The 13,987-nt window shown below is 34.2% G+C and overlaps 1 protein-coding gene across 1 annotated transcript; it reads right to left on the bottom strand.

Annotated features, from left to right (window-relative positions):
• Positions 1-6,340: 6,340 nt before the first annotated feature.
• Positions 6,341-13,683, bottom strand: LOC148604961 (LITAF domain-containing protein-like). Its single transcript, XM_088548124.1, has 4 exons — positions 13,362-13,683; positions 9,185-9,217; positions 7,857-8,100; positions 6,341-7,355 (listed from the first exon to the last, which is right to left on the bottom strand). The coding sequence occupies exons 1-4, from the start codon at positions 13,393-13,395 to the stop codon at positions 7,247-7,249; spliced, it is 420 nt and encodes a 139-aa protein (XP_088404250.1). The 5' UTR covers positions 13,396-13,683; the 3' UTR covers positions 6,341-7,246.
• Between the last annotated feature and the right edge of the window lie 304 nt (positions 13,684-13,987).

Raw genomic sequence — 13,987 nt, 5'->3', positions numbered from 1 at the left:
TGCGGTCAGAAATAACAATTATAGTCTGAAGTTCATTGAAGGTGTAATTTGATTATTTGTATCATCAAAACCAATGAATAAAGAAAACAATTGCCCCATCATTTTAATGTCATTGAAATACAAATTATATTTTTCCGAGGCAGATAAATCTGTGAAAAATCTTAATTTCATTACATTCTAATGAAACATTTTCATACTTCTCTAGTGATGCAGAAATCAAATGGTGGATATTTCAAATGGCAAAGACGTCGTTGAGTGAAAATGTTTGTTAATTTTACCTATATCTTACAAGGATTTGTACTTTTGTTTACCTTGAGGCATGTACTGTACTTTGGGAGGAACTGAAACACAGTTATACCAATTAAATTCTTATTCTGAAAATATTAAATATGTTGCCTCAGCCAAATACAACTACGTGTATCATCGACCCAATACAACTGTCTTCTTGAGTAAGATGGGGTTAAATAAAAAAATTAAGAACGCTTGCCCAACGATTGTCATCATTGTCAATTATTTTTTGGGTCGTTACGGTGTATCCATCTACACAATGAAAACTTATTTGTTCAACGTGTCGTAGTTTTCCTTTCCCCTTTCGTCTACCCAGGTCTTCACTTTTTATGGACAGCTAGGCGAGTGTTTCTAGAAAAGCAGAGGACGCTCACACTACAGGTGCACCTGGGCCATGCTCCCAGGTTTTTAGTGGATATCGATTTGCACATTTACTTTTCTTACTTTGTATGCATTTTTGTTGTTGTTTTGTGTTCTTTGTTATGTATGTCTGTTTTACATGTCTGGTCTTTGTCCTTGGATTACATCATTTTGATTTTCGCTAGAATCTTGGTTCCCTTGATTAATCTTTGTCATTTTAATGCATCAGGCTTATAACTATGTCATTTGTAATTTGTACCTTTCTGTGTAAACCTTTTACCGAAATGATGCTTTAATATGTTCGTTTTCTAAATCGAGGTTCCGGCTTCTTACATTTTGAGAAATGAAGGGATTTTATATGAATTAGTCATTAGTCTAGATATTAAAATGTGAAATCAGAACAAGTACATGTATATGTGAATTCAGAAGTATGAACTCAGGAGAGTGTTTTAGTCTATATATATAGTTTCTTTTAAATCTGTACTGAGGAATTCCAAGTGTACTGGTGATGATTTAAGTTTTTTTATTCTGTAAACTGTCGATATATGATGATTTTTCTTGTCCAGTACACTGTGATATGCATGTACCACTATCTACCAGGAAGGACATAGTGGTGTCAAGAAAAAAATAGTATCGACCTGTTGCTCTCCCGGCGCGTCAATGTGGTTTTGAAAACGTTTTAATCTAATTGTGCATAGTTCGAATTCAGAATACGTTTGATCGGTAAACACTGAAACCATGAATAGCAAGGACAAAGCGTGGTTTACGCACCCGTAACATACTGATTTATATGCATATATCAATAATTCTAGAAATAGGAGATATATTTTGATTGCCCAAGAGACAGTCATTCACATCTACAGGTCTCCACACGGTCTTCAATGAAGGTTAAAACGCATACCATAAAGCAAGCTGTAAAAGGCCACAAAATAAATGAGGTGAAACTATTCATGAAAGACAAAAAATCCACCGATATTTATATAGAATGAATGCAAAACGAAAAACAATGATCATAAAATAGAACGACAATCACTGGACTACAGGTTCATTGGGCACATGAAGTATGTTGTGAAAGCTCTATCCTCGCCTACGTAACCTGGGACTGTGGTGGGAAAATCAAACAATTAAACGGACTCTTTTGAACTCGGATTTAACTCTTCAAATCGGACAAAACCCATATTTTAAAATATATTTTTATACTCTGAAGTGCTAATTGGATGCAATAGACCAGAACATTTGTCCTTTGGTACTGAGAATGATCAAGTGTTCTATTGCACTCGGCCAATTGAACACTTGATCATTCTCAGTACCAAAGGACAAATGTTCTGGTCTATTGCATCCAATTAGCACTTCAGAGTATAAAAATATCCAGACATACACAACCAAGAACACAATGTAACTAAAAATCATACATACAAAGCAACAAAAGCAAATGAGCAACTCGGACTCCACTACAAAACTGGGAGCATGGACCAGGTGCATCGGTAGGGTAAGCGTCCTCTGCTTTTCTAGAAACACCCTCCGAGTTGTTCATTAAAAGTCATGTCCGGGGTAGACGAAAGAGGAAATGAAAACTATGACAAATTGAACAAATCAGTTTTCATCAGATGGATGCACCGTAGTGATCCATGAGTTCATGGTGACGACCATAAAACTTCTGTAGTGATAACTTCAGTCTAGTAGCAACATAACCCTGTTCTAGAAGCCTATTTGTTAGAAGTTTATCGCGATACATAAAGTCTGCGTAGTTTCGGCAAGTGCATGAACTTGCATAATTATGTTTGTACATGTAATAGTAAATTTGCTAAGCGTTCATATTTCTTTTCAAATCAAGACAACAAGTAACGAAATCGAAGTCGGTTGTTTTGGCAATATTTTATGAATAGGGGCACTCCGTGATGTTATAATAGTATTGTAGTATTATCCTTATTAGGTGGTTACATGTATCCGTACACGCGTTGTTGACCAGTGCAGCATGGCTTGTTACCCCGAATATGTCTATTTTTAGAAAAAAAAGAGGTAAAACCAGTTATTTCAAAGTGCATCTCAGAAACTATGAGTACTAAAGAAAATAAAGACGACTTTCTTTTACTTCGGCTTGAAGTGCTCTACAAAAGTCTCTATTGGGTCAAAGTTTGTTAGAGATCCTTATGGTAAGGCCTACAAAAACGTCAATGTTAAAGTCTTTGCCCTAGTAAGACGCAAAATAGGCCAGGTGAGCTATCCAGGATCCTGGGAGTCTCTTGTTATAATACAAACTTATTAATAAGATACATGTATATGTAATGTATTCGCACTAGTGATAAAATTTGTGATACTTTCTACTATCATATGTTGAAATTATTTCAATACATTTGGAATTTTCTTCGTTGCTTTACTTGTTTCACTGTTGCTTTGAAAAAAAAATGCCTACTTTACTGACAACTTTCTCAGACATGGGATGTCATGTTCATACAACTATTTTATGACTGTATTGCCGTTCGTTTTGATTATTCATAAATGGGTGGTGCTGAAATGGACGGGAAAAAATGCTGGAAACTTAACGGTGCTGAAAATGTACGAGAATAAACTTACGGTGCTGAAAATGTACGGGGATAAGAGTGCTTGAAATGTACTTGAATAAGGGTGCTGAAAATTACCAGGATGAAAATAGTGAATTACATGTTTGTGGTATAAGAGGGACAATCCTGGTGTTTTTCATTGCATAAAAATATATAGGTCAATAAAAGATAGTTCTCTAATAAGTACGTTACACAATTAATATAATGTTCTTGTATTCCTAGTGAATTAAAACACCGAAATGAACAACATGTTAATGACTCAAGTATGATTCTGAAGTTGTTTTTTTTTCTGTGAAAAAAAGACTTTAAATACCGAACCGGATCCTAGAGGTTTTTCGAACAGGTTTCCACAATTCGGATAAACAAAGAAACAAACAAACAAACAAAACAAAAGAAACTTTCAAATTAAGCAATAAAATCCCATTGTAAAATTACAAAACAAAGTCAGTATAAAAATTGTAGACAAATGGTGGACAACCTATTTAACTCATTAATATTGTATACATGTACATGTAGTTCACCATGATAAAAGATTGTGAGCTCTTGAAAACACTTTGTGTTAAAATTGTTTTCCGTCTATCACTTTTTTGAACTTCAAATACTTAATAAAATACCAACCTTGAATTAATATGAATTATTCACTGAAACCTGTCTCAACGGTACTATGAATATACCGAAAACCTGTGAAAAACCATATCATGTTCAAAGCGATTTGATCCTGTGTGAACCGAGCTTCTGCCATATCCCAACAAAACCTTTAGTCCAAAACGTGTTCGGGTTAACAAGTTTCACTATATAATTTACGGAAGAAATGAATGAAATTGCTACTTACAATATAGTAGTCAATTTTGAAATACAGTAAAGCAGATTTTTTACAGTTGTATATACCAGTAACATATTTAATAAGCAGATGAAATCCATGAGACAAAAAATCTCCTTAGTTTGGCCCGAGTAATATATTTTTACTACACTAAAATATAATTTAATATGTAAATTAAATCATTAAATTGTTAGATCCAATAAAAATTTAAATAATTTATTGACAAAACATTACTATTTAACGAGAAAATGTCAAATCAAGTACCTGTATATACATTTAATTCTTATTTATTTACGGTTAAGTTTAGTGTTAAAACGTCGGTTGAAGGAAAGAAACAGCAAATCTTACTGCATGACTTACTCCTCTCTCTAGTGTATCATAACTACGAAAATTGATAATTTTATAAATGATTGCATGAACACGTCAATATCATAAATATGTAAATTTCATTTTTTTTCGACTCGACAACAGTATGAATTTAGAATATTGTACATCACAGGCGTTCGCATGTTACTACTTTCAAATTGGATCTTGCTTTTTAACAACACTGGTACTCGTAAAATGACCCTCTCTCTTTTTGAACCCCATTCAAAGGGCCACAAAGTTGTCTTTTTAATTGATCATACATGTATGGTTCTAAAGTGTTTCATTCATACCACTTTTCCTCATTTCCTACTGATTGATCAGTTATATGTGTTAATGTTCCTTCACGTACAAAATCAAACTTTTTGAGGTTAAAAATCAAAGGAATTCCAACGCCGTTGATTGCCATTTTACATTTGACATATAAATTACCTGAGCTCATCTAATTCACCTCTGACACCAAAGAGTTGATCATGAAGTCAATTATCAGTGTCGACAGTTGTTATTTTTTACACCACGCCACATGAAGTGGAGGTGATATACCCTCCGAATAGTTGCGCGTCCGTCCGTTCGTCCCCTGACGGTTTCCAGATAATCACTTTAGAACATATCGAAGGATCTTTTTCGAAACTTTGTAAAGTAGCTGAGCATCAATACAGATCAAGTTCGATTTTCTGTTTGATCGGAATATCTACACAAAAGTTACGGCCATTTTAAATTGCTTTACCCAAAATTGTTCTTACGACGGGTCGGGTATCATTTAATGTCCTATTAGATGCTTAACTTTTTTCCGTCGCAGACGATTCATTTTTTCACAATGCAGTCTTTATAAAACAAGTACTATCTTTAAAAAAGATAGCCGATGCAATAAAATTTGTTCTCTTTACTTATACTTTTCTACATTTAATTCAGGAAATAACTCATAGCACGCAATATCAATTGTCGATACAGTTCTTTTCGAACGCCACTAAGTTATCAGTATTTGGCCAATCGGGAAACAGAATTGCGATCAGGTGACTTGCGTTTCCATGATAGAGCGTCTTTAAGGTCAAAGGGTAAAAAGCGAAACTATACCGACTGTGTCGGAAAAAATGGGGGAGGAGATGATTCATACATGATGTCGAAAATTTACCTCATGCCATTTTACTTCTTAGTCAGAACAGTTACACACCACATGACAAGTCGTTTGTTGTACTTTTAAAGTTTCAGTGGCGGATCCAGAGGGGTGCAGGAGGTTGGCACTCCCATTTTTATTGGAATATTTGTCATTTTCATGTGTAGATTTGACAAAAAATGACAAATAATGTCCTTGCATCCCCGTTTTGTCTGAGGAACCACGATTGGCACCCCTATTATTTAAAGTGTAAGGATACCCCGGAGTTTGTGTGTATGAAACTGGTATCTTGCAAGATTTATCATGCTTGTTTAAATTTGATTTTTTGTAGGAGGTGAATGAATGTTTTTTTCTCCTCTGTATACCAAGAGGGCTATGGCTACGTAAATAACAAATTAAGACTAAACACACGTCATTTGTTTGGTGGATACTGCACCATGAATCACTTATACATGTACCATTGGCCTTTTCTAAATTTAATATGGATTTGTATTTTAATAGAAATGAAAATTCTATCTTTTTTAATCATGGTAATTACGTATTTATCGTTACTTAAATGCTTAACAGAAAGGAAAATTGTTATAGTAAAATCAGTGCTGGATCTTTTCCCAAGTGTCGCACGAAAGAAAATTGTTACTAGGTTTTTCGATAGAAAAAAAAAAGTCAGTATGGAGTGTAGTCTACCATTGGCAGTGTCTAAATTTTATATTGATAAGTTCGAAAAACTATTGCATATAACAGGCCATCATATCTTTCATAAAATTCCTTTTTTCGATTTTTAACAATACACATTGATTCTTCAAATATTTGTAATTTTACAAATAAGCACAGTAATTTTAAATTCAGATCTATTTATTCAATATAGAAAGTATGGAAGACAATAAAAGAAAGATGACATGTGAAATGTTTTGAAGAATGACACTTTGCATAAATAAAATACAACCTGAATTTATAGTATCACTATCTAGGCACATAAGAAAGTATACATATACATATGTACATACGACAGAGTTCCATATGTATCGTTCCCTGAAATAATTACAACCAGTCCGATTTCTAAGTGGATTTTTCAACAGAAAGCTCAATGTACTAGATCTTGTGAAATTTGTGGGGGTGCCCCCTAAAATCGGGAAATTGGAAAATTATTTTTTAGCATTTAGTCTTGATTTTTCTACCCCCATACTTTTTCTGCCTCTCTTAGCTCGGTATTCAATCATTATGACGCCCTAATAACCTGAAATCCTGGATCCGCCCCAGGAAAGTTGTAATTGTTTTTTTTCAGAAAGTGCTGATAAATGACGATTTCAAATAATAGTTTTCTTACTTCACTATGCAGCAGAAAATTCATATTGAGTCTTTAAGTATCAGTCCCTGCAAGAGTTAGGTAGTTTGAAATCATATGATCACATAACCCCAAGTCTTGAGGTTTAAAATTGGTTTTGCAAAAAGTGGTAAAATGGACCATTATTAAACATGGAAATAGCACGTTAGGGGGGAAACGCAGGTACATGTAAAAATAATATATTTTCCGATTTTTGCTTGAAAATTGTCATAATTTCTGCAGAGACTGCTTCTTTGTTAACGTTAATACACTACTTTTTGAAAATATGTTGAATATTTTAAAAGTAAAATGTTTAAAACAACAATGTATATACGTAAAATATATAAAAGTATGTCAAGGCAATTACGTAGCGATATACGTGCAACTGGGTAGTACACGTATTAATGTCCGTCGGTAGTTCAGCCCAGACGTCTGTACACACCTAATGTGTGCTGACAGTTAGGGCAAGTGTGTACCACGTCTTTACATCCGTCGATACAGAATGGGATAAAGCAGCATATCCAAAATCTACAAAAAAGATAACATTTATTGACAAATTAAAATACTATTTTCTTCATACTCTCACAGTCAACTAAATATTAAAATATTAGGCAGAGCTCTGACGATGTTTTTCTTTACATGCTAACAATTAACATTTTTCAGTTAAATAGTCAAACTGTTGAAATTCAATTATTTTCAACAAAACTTCATAACTTTATTTTTCAGAATACAGTTTAGACAAAGGCAAATGCAACTGACTGTGAAAGAAATTACTTTCTGCCGGGAGAACCCTGTCAATTTTCTATACGATTAAACTTTCCTAAATGTGGTATTTTTCTCGAATTTTATATGCTTTTGGCTTTCTAGCATTACTTTTACATTAAATATTACTGCAATCAAATAAGAAATGCACTTCATCTTCTACTCCAATTTTGAACAGTTTGTATATTCTCTGACCAGCAGAGATATTTTACACGCACCCTTACTGAAATAGTATTACATGTACTTATCTCACTTTTCATAGCTTACCCTAAGATGCACATAGCTCCGAACAGTAGCCATACTAACATCCCAGTCTCATATCCCATGGCGGACATGATATCAGCATGACAGGAAGGACAAGTCATGCGCACAGGTGTCTCCCGGAAAGTCTGAGATAGGATTACAGGCTGTGTTTGTACTACGGTGACTGCCTGTTGGCCACCGGGTTGTGGCTGCCCATAGGCGGGTGGTGGTTGCTGTCCATAGCCAGCAGGCGGTGGTTGTCCATAGCCTGTAATAAATAAACGATACACTTAGCATAAATGCGCATTTTTACAATTTAATTAACCAGCATTACTCGTGTATAATATTATATCAAGTTTTTTGTTGTTGTTGTTGTTTTTTACAAAAGTGTATAGTCTTTTAAATGACATGCATTAAAACACCATCTTAATAACCGGGACGGTGTGTCACGACTTCCTACATATATAGATACTTTGTCAGAACATAAATGGTTTCAAAGTGAGGAATACGGAAGTAACGAATGCAGTTTGATGTGATTAATTGAACTTTTAACACAGACGCACATCATATATGTTATACATTGTTATATATTGTCAATAATTTACAAGTGAGATGCAACTTGAGTACAAATGGCCCGGTCCCTCTTTGTCAAAGCCTAAAATTGATTGTATTATACAATGATTGGATGGATTACATATTTGGTGACAAACCTAATAAATTCGGAAATTTTATTTATTTGGAAAAAATACTACAGCGGCCGGCATGCATTATCAAATATAATGTTTGCTATCATGATAATGATATCACTCACACTTTTTTCACTTCATTAAATATCATCCAAACTAACAGTAATAATTTGAGTTAATCCAATGTTAAATCAAAATTTCCTTTCCCAGTAATTTTGTAGTGTTACGTTGTCTTTCATTAACATAATATCAGAGTCTCGGATTTTTTTAACGTTAACCACAATGTGCATACAAAAGTATAAATAGTTAATACACCCTTTCAACTTTCTTTTTTTTTAAGATTCATTGCTGGCTGCTGTCCAAATTTTACCTTGTAAAAATACAGTCATTGATACAACTACATATACAGAGCGCGTATTTTGCTAGCATGCTCATCGGAGCATCCATTGTAGACATGTGGTAATAATCTTCGTTCTGCATGTCGTAACAATATTATCATTATGCGCTGTTATAATAATAATAATAATAACAGAAACACAATATAAGCTTGTCTTGCCACATTCGTTCCTGGTCAATTCATAGAACTGTGTGCTTCCTTGCAGTAAGCTAACCGGGGTTGGAATATTCTCCTTTAAATATATTTATCAATGAATAATCAATAAATACCTTGTGGTGGATACTGTCCTGGGGGAGGTCCTCCTGAAATGGAAATGAGAGTTATTAATAAATTTAAAAAAAAAACAATATACCTATTACTGTTTTTCGTTATCTTCATCTTTTGATGATAACCATTATGTTACATTTTTCGTTCCCTCCAAAGAAAAAATTCATAAATATTTCGGCAACTGAACATAATGTTAATATGATATTTAAGAATTGGCAATAATAAAAATTTTGTCTATTGAAAAATAACATAAATTTTCCAAAAGCTCATGGGAAATTTATGTTATTTTGCAATAGACAAAATTTTTATTATTGCAAATTCTTATAAATTAATTTTAAAACATATTTTTATCTTTAAACATGAGAAAAGTAGCTCTGAATTTAACTGAATAGGGGCGTGTCAATACATTTTTTATCCATTGATCAGATATAAGAAAATTATTTGAACTAATCAGATAGCAGTATTTATCTCAAATTAATTTATATATAAATGTTATTTGGTACGGAACTTGTCACATGGTTCAAACAAAAGGGCATTAGGGTTATTTCAAATAGACCGAAAAAATATAACAGTCATTCCTTATAATTTAATTCTAGTATCAAAATTTAAGGAGTAAATCAGTAAATAATAATAACAATAATAATGAATAAATAAGTAAATGAATAAGGTTGATGACGTCACAATCTCCGAGATGGTGGACAAAATTTTTCATCCAATCAGAAAGCGTGTTACATCTGAAATTATATATATATATATTCACTATTCAATATATATTCACTCTTCACTTTGGCGTGCGCCCAAACAGTTAGAGTGGGGAAACGCTCTCGGACCCACGTGGGGTCTGGGAGTAGGCCAGAGCATCAACAGAGCAGCCCAGCCGCTAGGACATACTCTGACTGAGTTCTTCGGTCAGGTATCCCGAAGGCTGGGCTTCGCTACCTCCAACTACTAACAGACATCTACAAACACAATCCCCACAAGGGGTGGTCGTGCGAGATCCGCAAGGATAGTGAAGACCATATAAACCATCAATCGGTGGTTTTAAATGGAACACTCTTCACGTTGACGTATTCCCAAACAGTTAGAGTGGGAAAACGTTTTCGGATCCACGTGAGATTTGGGAGCGTCAACAGAGCAGCCCAGCCGCTAGTAAGACATACTCTGACTGAGTTCTTCGACCAGGTATCCCGAAGGCTGGGCTTTTCTACCTCCGACTACTAACAGGCATGCCCGTAAGGGGCGGTCGTGCGAGATCCGTAAGGATAGTCCAGACCGTAAAAAACCATCATCATTTATATGGGAGTTCATTGCGTTATGTCGTACATTAAATCAGTAATGGAAATGACCAACCCCATAGGGTCTATGTATTCGATATCTTATAAATATAGGAACCTACGGAAGTAAAAAAAGTTTCAAAGATAAATGAATTACTGCCCTTCCTTTCTCCACAATAATTTGAGATTTCAGTAGTGAAAAAGTGAAAAAAAAATTGTAAGTAGACACAAATATATGTACCCAGGGTTCGACACTAACAGTCCGGTAGTCCCGTGCCACCCTAGTTTGAGAGAGGACTACCTTCACATATTAATGGGTAGTCCTTTGGGCTACCTAAATTAATTCTTAAAATTTTACTATACCTAAAGAAAGGGTTACAAGATAATTTTAATGACTACCTAATTTGTTGATCAGAAAGTCCTTTGGGCCACCTAGCTAGACAATGTAGTGCCAAACCCTGTGTACCTATAGTTTTTCCCTCAAATTTTCACAAAAACGTCGAACAACTGTGCTTTCTCCAATGAGACCGCCAACCACGTTGTCGCGCGTTTGCGGATTATGCCCCTTTAAAAACTTGCTTAATTGGATTGCATTTTCCGTAAATATGAAAAAACGACTATTGCAACCTTAAATCCACGTATAGAGCCATGTCAGTACATGATAAAATTTAAAGGACTAATTCATTTCAAGTGTAGTTACTCTTGTGTACGTCCAATTCCAATTATTTTCGCATAATTAACTGAAATTTGCCGAGGGATTTAGATGTTATTAACAAGATTTAAAAAAAAAAGATTCATAAAAATGCACTTATTAGAGCTATGACGTCTAGTTTCATATAAAAATTTCGTAATACCACTTGACAACATATAGATAAATGTACATTGTAAAATACAAATGGGACTATCTCATAGAAGAAGGAAAACGGTTAAGTCACCATGTCACGGTTTACATAATATTAAAGCATTCGTTGTACATATCGCCCACAATTGATAACTGCATTTGTGATGTACACCCGATGAACCTGGGTTTTCCCGAGTTTCGAAATAGGTAGGATATTCAAATATTGATGTAGGTATTTCTTGTCCGTATTATACGACAAAACTTTCTCATTCGAAAGAAGTTGTATTAAGAGATTAATTGGAAAGGGGGGGGTATTATAGTTTGATCAATACCAAAGGGTATCAAAGAAAGGAAATTGGAACAAAAACGCAATCGGAAGAGAAAACCCCAGCCATGAAGTAAGTAATATGCCGGCCATAAGTAAAATTCGATTGCTGTTGGATTGTATGCGCTGCTATTTCAGATAAGCGAAAGAGGGGGATTATATGTTTGTTTCTTTCGGATAAATGCATACATGATTTACTTATGTTTCCTCTCATATTCATTACATGTAGGTGGAATAAGTTTTATAATACCGAATATTTTGCGTATGTTCAATGTTTGGTCACCATACTCGGTCATCTCCCAACAGACCAATTACCATGTTGAATTCACTGTCGAGACAGATAAAATCTTTACTATAATAAATCGGTCTTGCTTCACCGCTCCGTATTATGACTAGCCTAATGGATATTACCATTGACCGAGTTCACCGTTAGGTCGAATCCACTAAACAGGTGTATATCAAAAGTAAATATCCTAGTAAATATTTGATAAAAGAATACCTTAAAAAACTGAATAATATACCTATTCCAATAATCAATTTTTCAGCCGTACAGTATTATAGTCGGCGTCACCTAAATAACATACTGTTAAAATTTGAATAAAAATATTTTCTACGACTTTATTGACACCTACCGTCGTTTAAATTGTCTTAAATGACTTGCTCATTCGTTTAGCCAAACGGCTTCTCCCTAAACATTGAATCGTTAAATTCCGGTCAGATTTTAATTCTAGGTGGCAATATTTACATTGTAAAAAGTCGGCCATGTTTACAGTGATCGGGTTGCTAGGAGATGTTGTTTACGTTTAAATGGTTTGTCCAAAAACCGAAGAACCCAGAATGCAATTCGGCGTTATTTCGGATATCTCGGATTTATTTTACGCGAACAACGTATAATACCGAGAAGTTGATCAAGCAGACGATTGTCACCGGAGTTCGACGGGAACTTACGCACTTCGTTTGTAAACAAATCGTCCCGTAAAAACCAACATGGCGGATATTAGTATGGGATTTTCCCGTAAGGATTTGTTACGCATGATTTAAGCTAATAAGCGACTTGTTTTTGAGAAGCTGTTTGGCTAAACGAATGAGCAAGTCATTTAAGACAATTTAAACGACGGTTGGTGTCAATAAAGTCGTAGAAAATATTTTTATTCAAATTTTAACAGTATGTTATTTATGTGACGCCGAGTATAGGTATATGGGTCAAATTGTAGTATTTTATATGATGAATAGATGCCGACAACAACAATACATTTATATACAATTACATTATCTTGAGGGAGAAAAGTACGACGAGTTCAATTATTGGTCAAGTGCACTAGCTTACGGACATGCATGGTGCCAATTTCCTTTGCATATTGCACACATAATCACATTGATTTTAATCCTGATATTACCGATAGTATACATCTATGTAGATAGACATTCATGCATCACTACACATGAAAGAGTCAGAGTGCCAGTAATGGCTTCGATTTTTTTATGAATTTGATTAGAAAGGTTATAAACAAACCAATTTTCAGAACAAGTTAGAGTAATGTTAAATGTCATGTAAAATTTTCTACACATAAAATCAATACGAGGAGTCCCACATCTGTTCCAACTTACACAAATATGCCATTCGACATTAGAAGATCGTATCTTGCCGACAGATGTTTTGTTTCTAATGCACATAAACTTCCTCCACTTTAAATTAGCTTTGTAGTATGTACATAACAAAAGTAAGTGATAAAAAGTACCTTGTTGTGGGTATGGTCCCTGTCCTTTTTCCATTATTGAAAAGAAATCCTTAAAAACTACAAAGAATGCGACTCAGTTTAAACTAGTCTCTTCACTACAGTCACGCCCAGTCGAACGTTATCATACACGCAGTTTAAGTGTACGAAAATCGATTATCACTTAAAGAAGTGTAAACTAATATATTAGTGCTCTATAGATCCAATTCTATCAAAATCTTCCTGAACTTTTTTCTCTTTTAATATGCACATGCTACGATATTAGAGTATAAACGAGCGTTGTGCTGAAAATAAACATCATTAAAAGAAAGGTACGTAAGGCCAAGAAAAAAATATTAATGTTGTATGTGATATGCAAAACAAACTAATTTGTTTTTGTAATATTGTTCGTGATATGCAAAACAAACTAATTTGGTTCTGTGACGTCATGATTGCCTATTCGGTCCTTGTAAACAACGTTTTGATTAAAGGTAAAAAGTGTAATTGATCAGAAATTTGCTTACAAGGATTTTATTTTCAAAAATGACCAATTTATGCTTGCATATCCATCTTTGGGAAATCTATATTACACTTGTTAAATAAAACATGATATTTAGTAATCGCAAACAGCCCCAAAGTTGGAAATACCA

This window comes from Perna viridis, chromosome 10 (genome assembly GCF_037379345.1).
Source record: "Perna viridis isolate PV_CMFRI_1.1 ecotype Kerala chromosome 10, ASM3737934v1, whole genome shotgun sequence".
Classification (NCBI taxonomy): domain Eukaryota; kingdom Metazoa; phylum Mollusca; class Bivalvia; order Mytilida; family Mytilidae; genus Perna; species Perna viridis.
This window is presented reverse-complemented; position numbering and strand designations above follow the sequence as displayed.

Bases quoted from the DNA above. Each gene is read 5' to 3' on its own strand.
- LOC148604961 (XM_088548124.1), bottom strand. From the start codon at position 13,395: ATGGAAAAAGGACAGGGACCATACCCACAACAAG. The intron at 9,218-13,361 runs GTACTTTTTATC...TTTCCATTTCAG, and splicing joins GGGACCATACCCACAACAAG to GAGGACCTCCCCCAGGACAG. The intron at 7,356-7,856 runs GTAAGCTATGAA...TCTTTTTTGTAG, and splicing joins GGAGCTATGTGCATCTTAGG to ATTTTGGATATGCTGCTTTA.